Source organism: Erpetoichthys calabaricus, chromosome 10, assembly GCF_900747795.2.
Source record: "Erpetoichthys calabaricus chromosome 10, fErpCal1.3, whole genome shotgun sequence".
Lineage (NCBI taxonomy): Eukaryota > Metazoa > Chordata > Cladistia > Polypteriformes > Polypteridae > Erpetoichthys > Erpetoichthys calabaricus.
In genome coordinates, this window is record NC_041403.2 from 68725096 (window position 1) to 68738336 (window position 13241).

Sequence of the window (13241 nt, forward strand, 5' to 3'; positions counted from 1 at the left end):
GAGCATAAAACAACATATTTCAACATCGTTGACCTTTATTGAATGAAATAGGATCTGAGGGAAATAATGAAAAAAGATGCATTCCTTTTCAGAGTAATATATTATAAGAAATCACTTACGCAAATCACCGATTGCTCCTTTCGTGACATTCTGTGCTCGTACCACCTTCACTCGGAATTTGTGAGAGTACTGGTGTTCCACCTAGATTGAACAGAAACAAACATCACAAGTACTGTAAATCAATAAAAGTCCCGTAAAAGAACCCTAATCTAAAAAAGTCTAATTGTTTTACAACTTTAATGAATAGAATATTAAAAATGGCTTATATAAGAATCATGCAGATTTTTTAATAATGTTACTTTAAAATTTTTCCATGTAATGCAGGATCTGAAGTTATGGAAAAACAATTCTGCTAATGTGCAAAATTAATGAATGATGACAGAATTATTAAAACAGTGTATATATACAGCACTCCACTTCCACTTAGCACTCTGGCATTTCCTTTTTATCTGTTGCCAGTCTTTCCTTCCTGAATTCTGTTCTGGTATTTCTGATTATGTTCTTTTTCACAAATGACCACATACTAAATTCTTGCCACTTTCCTCAAGTAATCTGCAGTAGTGTTTCATTCACTGAACCAATGGTGTTGTGGGGAACATCTGAAACCTAAAGACAATGAATGAGTGTTCACATCTCAGGAGCTCTAGGATGAACAATTTTAGTGGTCTTTTTACCCACAATCTTCATTCCATGTTATTGATAATAAACAAAGAGAACAGCATTTTAGCTATGTCAACTATATCTAGCTATGGTCAGAAAAAAATGAAGGAAAACATATCTTCTTATATGATATGCTACCGTGACAGTCCGTTTGTCCATCCAGGATATTAAATCATCTGTAGCTTGAACTATTGACCTGAAATTTGGTACACATATACTACGTGATGTCTACTATCTGCTTTCGGGGTGATGATTGACGTCCAAGGTTATTCCTCTTTTTATTTTTATTTTATTATAGGATCAACTCTCGCCAGTGGTCAGCTGGGCGGCAGTGTGGCGCATGCATATGGGCGCCGTTCTCATTCCCTACCACCTTCGCCATCACTTCCCCTACCTCTTCATATCTGGACAGACAAACGAACAGCCACGGTAGCGTATTATAGAAGAAGATAGTAGAGAATCACCAATATACTGTATAGGATCTGCTTTAGAAATGTTCCTACCTGGTTCTGTGTCCCCTTACGACAGATACTGAAAGACATTTGTAGCTTTAATTATTGTCTTGAAAGTATTTTTTTTCACTGCCCAATGACCAAACTGCAGGGATATTTACTCAAAAGAGGCCCTGAATATTCTGTTGTAAGCAATCTGAACCAAAAAAATACGCTATATACCTTGACATATGTGTAATTGATTGCATTACATGCAATGCTTGAAGTGGTTTCCATTTTCTGCCAGACACATTTCGATGCAGCGCTCCATGTTCCTGAACGTATCGGCAAGTGTCTTGAAGGGGGAAGGGCAGCAGTTTCACGTTGGATGTTTTCCTTCAAATCTTCCACAGTGCGAGGCTTGTTCCAATAGACTTTTCCTTTGAGCATACCCCTAAGGAAGATGTCTGGTGGTGTCAGATCTGGTGACCGTGGTGGCCAAAGTCCCTTTGAAATTACTCTGTTGCCGAAGGAGGACTCAATTTCCGCCATGCTACTTGCTGATTCATGACATGTTACTCCATCTTGCTGGAAGTAACCTTCTGTTAATTCATGATCATCCAGTTGATTCTGATATTGCTTAAATGAATTAGTGACCGAATAGGTTTGCACCATGAAGACGTGCTGATCAATACTGTACACTACTATCCTGATGAGAAGTCGAGTGACTGAATGAAGAGGTACTGGCGGTATGTACCCAGAAGTTACAAATGGAAGTTAAACGTCTCAACAGCTGTCCGGCGCCTACTTCTTCGCTCTGATGCAGGGGCATCTCGGATTGTTCGAAGCTCTGTATACTGAGGAGCACATTGCACATTGTTTCGTTCAAATTACTTCGTCCTAGCAAGAGTTCTTACAAATTATTCGTTGCCTCTTTTGAGTGAATTTCCCTGTAGCTTCATTAAGTTTAAGGTTGCAAGGCTAAAGTCCATCCAACATGTATCACGCCCAAAGCAAGGACCAGTCGAGACAAGAGCTAGTCCACTACAGAGTGCACACACACAGGTTAGGTTAGGTAGACTTTATTATCCCAGACAGAAATGTGTTTGCAGCGGGAAAGTATAAATACATAAGGCCTTTATAAATGGATTCAATAAAATAAACAAAGAAACAACAACTGACAACCAGTGTTATCTCATATATGCACACTCAAAATTAGTACAAAGAAGAATAATTACTTTTAACAGTACACAAAGTAATAATAAACATAGCAATAATAAAAACACCCGCATACACCAACTAATTTGGGGCTCAATTATAGATGCCAACTAACCTAAAATACACATTACTGCAAAAAAGACACTGAGTAGAGTAGATTTGGCACCAAATGTTGCAAACAGAAATTAATTCTTTGCTCTGGTAGTACTGCAAATAAATCATTCATAGTTTCACACAAGAATTCCCCTCTTTTGTCCATTTTAAAAAACTTCCTCCTCTACACACAGAGCATTCATACCACTACTCTACTTTTTAGTTCTGTATTTACTGTGAAAATATCTTAACTTAAGAGTAGAAAGTGTAAATAACAGTGACAATTCCAAACCAATAAGTATGACCATTGACGACACTGGGCTTTGTAACTATTTACAATAAGTCTGCTTTGAGCTGCAAAGCTTTTTTTTTTTTAATATGGGAAAAGCATCTTACTACTGAAGTGTGGTGAAATCAAAACCACGATGAAGCAATCCCAGTAAGCTCAAAGATCACAACATTCATTTGATGTTAAGATATAACACTTCATCTGTGTGGCTGGTGATTTATTAGTCTGATGGCTTTAACTATCTAACTTCTGCAGTGTTGTCAAATCAAGATTGCAGCCACATCATCTCACTTTTAGGCATATCTTTACTGTGATTTTCGATTTGCTGTGCATCGATATTATATTCCCTTGTACATATTCCCAATTTATTTACCAAGTATGATGTTGTTTATCCAGATCAAGACTCTAGCTGAGCAACACTGTTCAGGACTAGGTGGGATAGAAAATGACTAAATGACAACAAAGAGTCTTGCCATTTCTGTTCTGAAGTCCATATGGAATTCCACGGTATTTCTGAAAATTCTGTTACCACTTGAACAGCTGGATTATAAAAGACCTAGAAGTCAACAGAGCTTCTCGCCCAGCATGGCTATGAAAGGACTATGCCATATGACAGTGTCAAAATATGTCCATTGATTTATCCTTTAGCTAACCCACGTATTCAATACAGAATCAAGGGAGTCATCAATTGTTTCATGGACTTTTGTTTTTTTCAGATCAAACTCAAAGGGCATGTAGTGTTCATTTTCATCCGTACATTAATTTTCTGAACCCACTGAATACAGGTCACGTGAAGGCTGTTCTAGGAGGATTAGGATCAAAGGACAACCCAATTTATTATAGGGCACTTTCACATACACACCAAACTTCACTCATACTGGGCCAGGTCATAATCGGTGGCGCAGCTGGGGGGGGGCAAGGGGGGGACATCTGTCCCCAGGCGCAGCATCCAGGGGGCGCCGAATTGATGTTCCCCATTGCATTTCGGCAAACAGGAGGGGGCGCAAAATCTTCAGTTGTCCCCGGGCGCTGAAAACCCTAGCTATGCCTCTGGTCATAATAGCCAAGTGATTTCAACCATATGGGTAAAGAAGAATGTTAAAATGCTGCACAAATTGTGCCCAAGGTGGGGTTTGAACCTACAATTCTTTGGCTAAAAAGTGTTTGCACAAACTTTAACCACCCAGTAAAGGTGCTCATTCATGACTCTGAATCTAAATACACAAACATCAGGAGCCTTTCACTTCTTCACTTTATTCAATCTGGACATCTATGTAAGTTACTTTCTTTTCCCTATATGCTCCTATCCATTTCTCCTGATATTTTTATTTCTATTTTCACTGGCAGCTAGCCAGTATGGGCAGCATACCAGACCAAGCTCTCCTCCATGTACTCCCCACACTCAGTCCTGCAGCATAACTAAGAGCTGCATTACACAGCTTAGAAACTGTTTTCACATTTAATCCTATACTCACTTACAGACCAAAAAAAACAGATTTTCTTGAGGTGTCGTAACAGAAAGTGCACCTGGCCATCACATTTCATCAGCAGTCTTTGTACTTGACTTAATCTGCATGCTTGACTCATGAATGGTGGCTTTTCAAAGGTGTAAGAAGACTAGACTGATGACACCCCATCCATATCATCAGGTTAATAACATGAGTTCTTTACTCTTACTACACAATGATGCATATATGTACACACTGAACAGTATTATAACAAACTTTAATTATAAAGTTATTATCTCATTTTTTGGGAAAGATTTCAACCCTCAAGCGCAACCTTCAAGTGGATTAAGCCGCTCTAAAATGTTATGTATGACTTCCGAGAATTCAAACTTACTGAAATACCAATGTTAAACTAAATCCATAAACATGAATTATATGCATTGTATAGTAAGTATTGTAAGTAAAGTGACAACAAATGCACATACGGTATTACACTGAAGGAGAATTTGCTGGTTTATAACTTAAGGAGTAACATTTTGTGCACAGTACATTTGAATATTCCACAGCTACAGCTTGCATCAGATCACACCATATATTTCTCAGTTAAGGGAGTCTGACTTGCTGAATGATTTATCTCAGCATTCAAATGCTAAAGCTATGACTATCATATTTTACAGAGAAGTGGGAGGTCAACCAAGATAAAAACGTAAATATTAGTGAGTTTTGCTCCCTCCAGCTCTCCCGTCTTTACTGATTTCAAATGATGCATTACTTGGAATATTACCAGGATAGCATAATAAAAGTGCCAACTTGAGTAAGGAACAGGTTATGCTCAGTTTTTATTTGAGATGTTAATGGTGTCTGGTCAGGTGTGTGTGTGGGTATTGTATGGATGCAGTCCCACCTGATATAACTACATTTTATTCTGCTGTCCCTGACACTGACTATAAAGTAGTTGCACTGCAATATAAACATTAGTTTCCCAATGCGTAAGCATAAGTTGGAAAGAAAGAAAGAAAGAAAGAAAGAAAGAAAGAAAGAAAGAAAGAAAGAAAGAAAGAAAGAAAGAAAGAAAGAAAGAAAGAAAGAAAGAAAGCTTCACTGTAAAAATGAAAACATAAGAAAAATTGTGACAAAGACAGGCCAGTAAGGCCAACAAGCTGGTTTGTCCTGTTCACCTATATTGTCCAAAATAACGTGAAGTCAATATCTGAAGGGCCCTTAAGTGCTACTTTCTTTCACACTACTTGGTAATTTATTGTCTGCTGTTCTTTGTGGGAAGAAACATTTTCTGACCTTTGTGACATTCTAACAATGTCCCTGTGTTCTTGTTACAGAGTTTGTTTCATAATTTCCAACACTTCAGTCACGGACCTTCTTAATTTGAAAGGGTTCAACTCCTTTAATCTCTACTCATACCTCATACCTCTTAATCCTGGAATTAGCCTAGTTGCTCTTCGCCATACTTTCTCTATTTCTGCAATATCTTTTTGTTATATAGAGAAATAAATTGACCAGCTTACTCCAGGTGAGACCTCACTAGTAACTATTAGCATAGCCTCCCATGACTTGTACCCCCATCCATGATGAACTATAACCTAACATCCTATTAGCTTTCTTGATCACTCCTGTACGCTGTCTTGATGCTGATAGCAATGAGTCCACTACGGCTGCTAAATCCTTGTCTTAAGGTGCACTTTAAATTTTTAGACCTCCCATTGTGTATTCAAATCAAACATTTCTACTTCCTTTGTGTAATACTTTACATTTACTTACATTAAATTTTACCTGCCACAAATCTGCCCAAGCCTGTATATTATATAAGTTCCTCTCTAACAATTTTGCTGACTCTGCACTTTTTCCCTTCATTTGGTTTGGTATTACTTGCACACCTAACCAATTTATTGATTATATTCTTGTGCATATCATTTATGTATATTAAAAAAAGAGTAGTAGCCCCAGCACAGATCCCGGAGGAACACCACTTTTAACATCACCTAATTCTGCAAAAAATTCCCCTCACCATAACCCATTGCTTCTTGTATTTGAGCCAATTTTGAACCCACCTACCCTGAATTCCCACATGTTTAAATCTGATCACTAATGTGCTCTCTTATAAAATTCCTTCTAAAAATCCAGATAAATAATACCATGTGCACCTCTCTTATCAAATGCTTTTGTTACTTCCAAAATTAGATGCATATGTACCAGGCTGAGCTAGATTTTAAAAAATGTGCAAAAAGAAACAACCCAAACTACTTCTGCAAAAAATATTTTATTAGACACCACGGCGTCGGGTAATTTACATAGCAGGCAAAAATAATCACACTGCTGCTTTAGTGCTTTGTTCACTCAAACAATCCCTTCAGAGCTTTTCACTTTTAGTATAACCTGGAAAGTCAAAGCACACTGCTGATTTCATGAAGTGTGATCATACGGTATACTGCATTCACACAAGTAGGTGGAAAGAGAGAAAAGAATGGCACAATCCTGTAGGAATAATGTCCTACAAATATGAAAGCAGTATCATGGGTATGGCACACAAGCCCAACCCTTGCGAAAAGCCTAACTTTCTTGAAGAGCTGCGCTGCTATTCTGCATTGCCTTCTGATGCACTTATTTCACACAGAATTCTCAACAATTTTATATGTACAACAAGCTTATTTTACTTTTGCAAAATAAAGTTATAAAAAATTAAAGACTTTAATGTCTTTCAGTACTGTGTGGTATGAGCTATGAGGAAAGCTTGATTTAAGTCACCCCAAATGGTGATTAACAGGTGACATTACAGAAGTGTTTTAAATCATGAAGGGTACAAGCATTTATTTTAAATTGGGGTCTTCAACTAGAACACAGAAGGCACAGATGGAAGTTAGTTGATGGTTAAGATGCCACTAGTGGTAGAAAGCTTTACTTGACATACAGAACAACAGGTATGTGGACTAAATTTCTAAGTATTGTAGACAAGCACATGTTGGGGACACTCAGATACTGACAAAGACTTTCAAACTCAAGCTTTGCTAAGCTGCATGGGAGCAGGGATGTTTCTAGGATTTGATGGGAAGGGAGAAGGGACATCCTTCTCTGAGCTGTTACACTCTCATTCAACCTCAAAACATATCTTAATCAGTGCTCGAATTGGAACTCAGTTATTGCCAGACTCTTGTTCCTCCATACAATGCGTTTTTAATTCACACTTAAAAAATTCTCTAAACTGCTTAGACAACCATCTGTTCCCCTCCAAGTTTAGAGTGCAGAGATATGCGAATATAACATCGAAGAGCCACAGGGAGATTGCCCTTTTGGGATTTTCACTAATAAACGTATATCGTTGTGAAAAGCTGGAGGCAGGGGTTTGTCCTCTTAATGGTTCAACAATGGGGAAATAAATGCAGAAAGTTGGGGGGTGGTGGTAAATAAATGAAAGATGAAAGATCAGGGGATTGGCACAATATATCAAGGGCTTAAGCCTCTGAAGCCATCCCTCCCCATGCCACTGGATGGTTGACGAGTGTCAAGCTCAAATTTGTAATGGGATTTATGTCTTTGCCATGTAATACCTTATATTTGTGATATTACAGTAATCTTAAAAGCATGATTGGGGTTAATGCCCTATCAGATTGTGGACCATCATCCTGGACTATAGACTTCTGAAATCTGAATATGTATCTTCTAAAGGATTTACCTGCATCAGAATTCATTTGATTCTTCCTTTATTCTATAAAAATGTTCTAATCACTTCTATATATTTGCTTTTTATATATATTTTATTAACCCCTGAGGGGAAATGGTCTTTTCGCATGACCTTTGAAGGTCAGAGCAGAGGTTCAGTCATTGTACAGTGCCACTGGAGCAATTTTCAGGCTAAGGGCCTTGCTCAAGGGCCCAATGCAGTAACAGTCCTTCTGGCAGTAACAGGGTTTGACATGGAAACCTTCCAGATCTGTAGCCTCTCCATAAATTTATACCATCTTACTCATGCTGTTTATCACACAGGCATTGTGCTTACATTGTAAAAGGCATTTATGTACCTTACTGCAAGCTCCCATCAAGCAGTCTAGCCATTCTCCTTCAAATTTTATACATCGGAAGCTCTGTGCTCTTCAATGGAATTATGAAGTTCTTTTGGTGCAGTGACTTGGTTATGCCTGCCTAGAGGACTCTGGGAGATTTTATATTCTACAATATCTATTCTCTAATTGTAGCATTGGAACTAATAGTAGTTTCTGCTAAGTGTGACCTATGCTAAGTGAGCTGGCGTTGTCTCCTTTGTTTTTAGAGCAGGCCTCAATGACCTTGCACTGGAAACTGGAGCAAATGAATAGACAGATTGCAAAGAAATTAAGTGGCCATTAGGGAAACATTACGTTTTTTTCAATTTTATATATATCTATTGAAATAAAGAAATCTTCGGAAGAGAAACGAGACGTGACTTTCTCAGAGAGACACTTTCATGTCCCGTGAGACGAGACCTTGTGCCAAGAGATTTAATCACACCCGGGGCCGGAAATAAAAGACAAATAGTTGATGACAAAGTATAACATCGTAAAGAATTCGAAAACATTGGCATGATACACATGCAGAGCAGGTTAGAGATAATGGAAGTATGAAAATTCGAAAGTCTCAAAAAAATGATAGTAAAGATCGCATTAGCACAAACAAACGGAAATTATTACTCGGTGAAATAGCAAAACAGTGAAAAGAGATTGAATATATTGTTTGGATTTAAACTTTAAGTCGGAGACTTGTAGATCGTCTAAATCATGTTGCCATCAGGAAAAAGTAGTGTTTCTTCCCAATGAAGAGGCATATCCACGAGAATGAAAAGATTTGTTGTTTGGTGAAAGTGAAATCCCGGGAGAGAAAATTTCAATCCCCACAAGACAAGACTTTATGCACAGAGATTTGGAAAAGTCCTGCCCACATCTCAAACATTTACAACCATGCACACGGTTCAATCATTTCTGATTTGTGTGAATGCTATTGTTAGACACAGTTCGTGTAGAGAGAAAGAAACGATATTCACTCACGGGCAGTTATATGTTGCATTATCACAATGTAATTCCAAACATGGAATCAAAATTCAATGCGATATTGCCAAAAAGGTAAAACTGAAAAGAGACTGAATATATGGACATAGGTGATATGACAGAAGTATGTAGATATTGTTTGGCTTTAAACTTTAAGTCGGAGACTTGTAGATTGTCTAATTTGTGTTGCCATCAGTGAAAAGTAGTGTTTCTTCCCAATTGTTTCGTGAAAGTAAAATCCATGAGCGGCAGAGACGCGAAGTTGCTGGCGCGTAGCGCAGGCAGGGGGGCTGGCGAACGAAGCAAGCAGAGGGCAAAGCCCCCTAGTATATATAAAATCAATTTTGATCATTTTGATGTGATGCTGTTCTGTTTTTGCAAATTCACCCTTGCTTTGGATATAGTTTATATTTAGCAGAAATGTGATTAAGCTGTAAAAGAGTGGGGCCATTGCTTCAATTATAGCTTCCAATTCTAAAGACCCTAAAACTAAACAAAAAAAAGAAAAAAAAAAAGATCTGCAGCTTCTTTAACACAGCAACAGATCAAATGTTCCCATATTTTTAGGAATCAGCACCAACCTGCAATAAGGCAATGATATTGCTTCTGGAGTTACACTTAATAAGCTTTACACAAAGAAAAAAGATCTATCTGCGCTAACAGAAAAAACAAACAGAAATTGGGGCAAATTCTGCCAAATATGATATAAAAGCAAGATGGCTTAAATCTCAGTTTCCCTAGAATATTAGAACGGAAGTATGAGTCCCTTCCTTTACCCTTAGTAAATGAAGCAGTCAAAGTAATTTTATAACACATCATTAATGTTTCAGATTGGTAAACCATTCTCATGGACATAACCTATCCATGTGCTGCAATTCCCCAAACACGAGTGAGTGCAACTTGGCAGCTTTACTCCATGTATGAAGAAGCAATTTTCAGTAAAGGAAATGATGTCTTTCATTTGAGCTTGCTGCCAGCCCAAGAAAAGGCACAGAGACAATGGCTTGTATTATTTAATTTTTTGGAACCTGAAACAGCAGCTCCATCTACCCAAGAACAAATTTTTCCTGTAGTCTTTCCTGACCTTAGGTGATCAGTGACCCATTAAAGGCATCAATCAGACACTTTAAGTTGAACCTGTGAACTTGGCAGTCAGCTTTGGATTTAGCAGTATTCCATGACAGCAAAGGGAGCATTTTATTGATTTATAAATTGGTTGTTAGACAAATTTTAGTGTTCAGCATGTGCAGTGAATGAAATTCAAAAGTACAGAGGGCACACTTTATATTCTATGAAGCAGTGGTGCCAACAGTCTTGCTGGCCTCGGGGAGAACACATTGATTTGTTCTTTGCTGCATATTTTCCTTATAATACTGCATATAAATACTAACATTTCAGAACTTTTGAGAACCAGATGTTATTATATACACAAAATTCAATGATAAAGCTAAAATGGTAACAAAGTAAAGCTGCATCTATTGTAAGTTGGTACTATGTCCACTGTTGGCATTTAAATTAGATAATAAAAGAAATCCCTTTTTATAATTAAAAAAGCTAAAATGTTAAGCAATAAACATTCTTTATAGCAGTTTTACTGTTTATTCTCCAAGAAATCCATTTATTCAGTGAACATTCCTTTGCAATTTCATATCATTGCTATCATGCAAAATTTGTATTCAAAGATCATTACCCTTTAAATGGAACTTTGTCTACGAGAAAGCTAAACAGGAGTTGTAATCCTCTGAGAGTTTTTATGCCCAACCGTGCTACACCCAAAAAGGGTCAAACCAAAGGCAGTCTTGTGGTTGAAAACAGGCCACTGATGGAAATGGCTGATAGCTGAGATGGCGTGAGCAGGATAAACAGATAGGAAAGAGTCAGGCAACTTATAGTGATGTTGAATTAATGTGTTGTACATTTTCACAAGTCAGACATGTCAGATGTACAGTAGACACAATCTGATTCATAACGAAGGAAGAATCATGATATGGTGAAAATTCTGAAAACCTATACAGTATATCTATCCTGCCAGTTGTTAAGAATACTGGGTGGGGGTTGTAATATAATGGTATAGGATGGGTTTTCATTAGAATGAAGTAGGATACCTGAATATTGGCTCCATACCACAAAGGTAGGAAATTTCTACAAAGGTTACATCAACATTACAGCGAATTCTTCCAAAGGTAGTCACAGAACCTCAGTCGAACAGAACATTTATACAATGAGATGGAACAAGCTAGTGGGGCCATGGATTCAGCAACAGTTAGAGTGAATACATCCTTTAACAACTTTCAGACTGATTTAAAGACAAACAGTAGACCTACATAGTAAGGAGGCATCTTAGTACTTTTATGCTTTATAGATTTACAAGGTCATTATTGCCCCGTGTACAGAATATACTGAAATTCTTACTTGCATGTGCATATGTAACACATCACCACTCTCTGGCTTCATGACTAGAACTACCGTATCAGCCTTCTTTACCTAAAAAAATCTAAGAACATAATTGTTTATATATATATATATATATATGTATTCAGCCAGATGGTGTTTCTGTATGCATATGTGTGTGTGAAGAAATACCTGAACAACTGATTCACCAGCACCCAACATTCATATTTATTTTTGTAATGTGGAAGATTATTCTCAACATTTGTATGTAGTGTAGATTAAGGTGAATGACATTCCTAACTTTATATCATTCATCACATTTCAATATATCACACCTGCACTGACTTGAAGGTGTCAGCTTTTTCTGCTCTTGCTGCATACAAACAGTAGTAACACTATGGATAGACTCTGCAACAGACCCAAGACATGTTGGAGTGGTTACATCTCTCAGCTGGCTTGGGAACACCAGGGAATCCTTCAAGAACAGCTGGAATCTGTAGCTGGGGACTGGGAAGTCTGGGCTGATGTGCTTAGCCTACTGCCGCCATAACACTGACCAGGAGTGGTGGTTTTAGATGAGGAGATGAAATAATCATAGAGTCCGTATTAGCCATATCTAGCTCTGTGTTGCAAGAATTTATGCCCGTCTTGTCCACTCTACCTCTTTCTCCTCTTCCATGTCTAACACCTGCACCAATTCAAAGTCTCCCTCTGCTTACAATGTAACCCCATCCTCTCATACCCCATCTCTTGGAATGCTAGAATCAAAACAGCCTGAAAACCATGTATCAAAACTGGGGGATTTTTGCAAAAGAGAACATCTTAACAAGCGAGCAGTGGGCGAAGCCCCCTAGTATAAGAAAAAATAAAACATACTCACCTACAAAAAAATCTCTCAGTAATCACTTGCTATTCCAAAATTCAATATTAAGGATGGGGAATTGAAGAAACATCACTTTTAGTTGTTTTGTGACTAATAAAAATTCAGTACTTAACAATTTAAGGCAGATAAAATTGTAGTATTTTCAAATATTTAATTCCTAAAGGGGTATGCCAGTAAAAAAAAGGTTGAGAATCTCTGGCCTAGAGATATCACACAACATTTGATCTCTTACGTGTCAATAATCTGCCATAATTAAGCATTTACTTTGATTAAAATGTCTATTATCCAAAAATCATGCTGTGTGACTACATTTAGCATTAACCAAGCATCCAAGATCATGTTCGACTTCACAGCATTGGGTTCATATTAGTGGGACCAGCATTTTGAGGAGGTGCAGCTTAAAAAAGGAGCCCCCCCTATCATAGCAAAGCAGATTAGAAAGTGGAAGGATAAAAACTGAAATGCTTGTTCATATTTTCCCACTTATTCCGTAACCAGCTCTAGACACAATGCCACTTTCTGAAAGTTCAAAATGCAATATGATCCTATAATTTTCGCATTTCCTATACAGGCTTCACTATATTTTGGTCATGCAATATGCTAATCCTGCTACAGAGTTCCCTTATTCAGTCTACTTATTTTCACATCAATATATGAAACAAACTTTCACTTGAATTAACAATAGAGGTGCATGTTGGGATAATCTAATGAACGCCGCCAAGCGTACAGAACCAGATG

The 13241-nt window shown here is 37.7% G+C and overlaps 1 protein-coding gene across 2 annotated transcripts in view; it reads right to left on the reverse strand.

Moving 5' to 3' along the window:
- Window positions 1–13241, reverse strand: part of LOC114659119 (cytosolic phospholipase A2-like) — a 106174-nt gene that overhangs the window by 54767 nt on the left and 38166 nt on the right. For both annotated transcript variants that reach the window (XM_028811376.2, XM_028811377.2), the window contains one exon: window positions 120–201. In XM_028811376.2, coding sequence (XP_028667209.1) covers window positions 120–201 — 82 coding nt within the window. The remainder of the gene's footprint in view (window positions 1–119; window positions 202–13241) is intronic.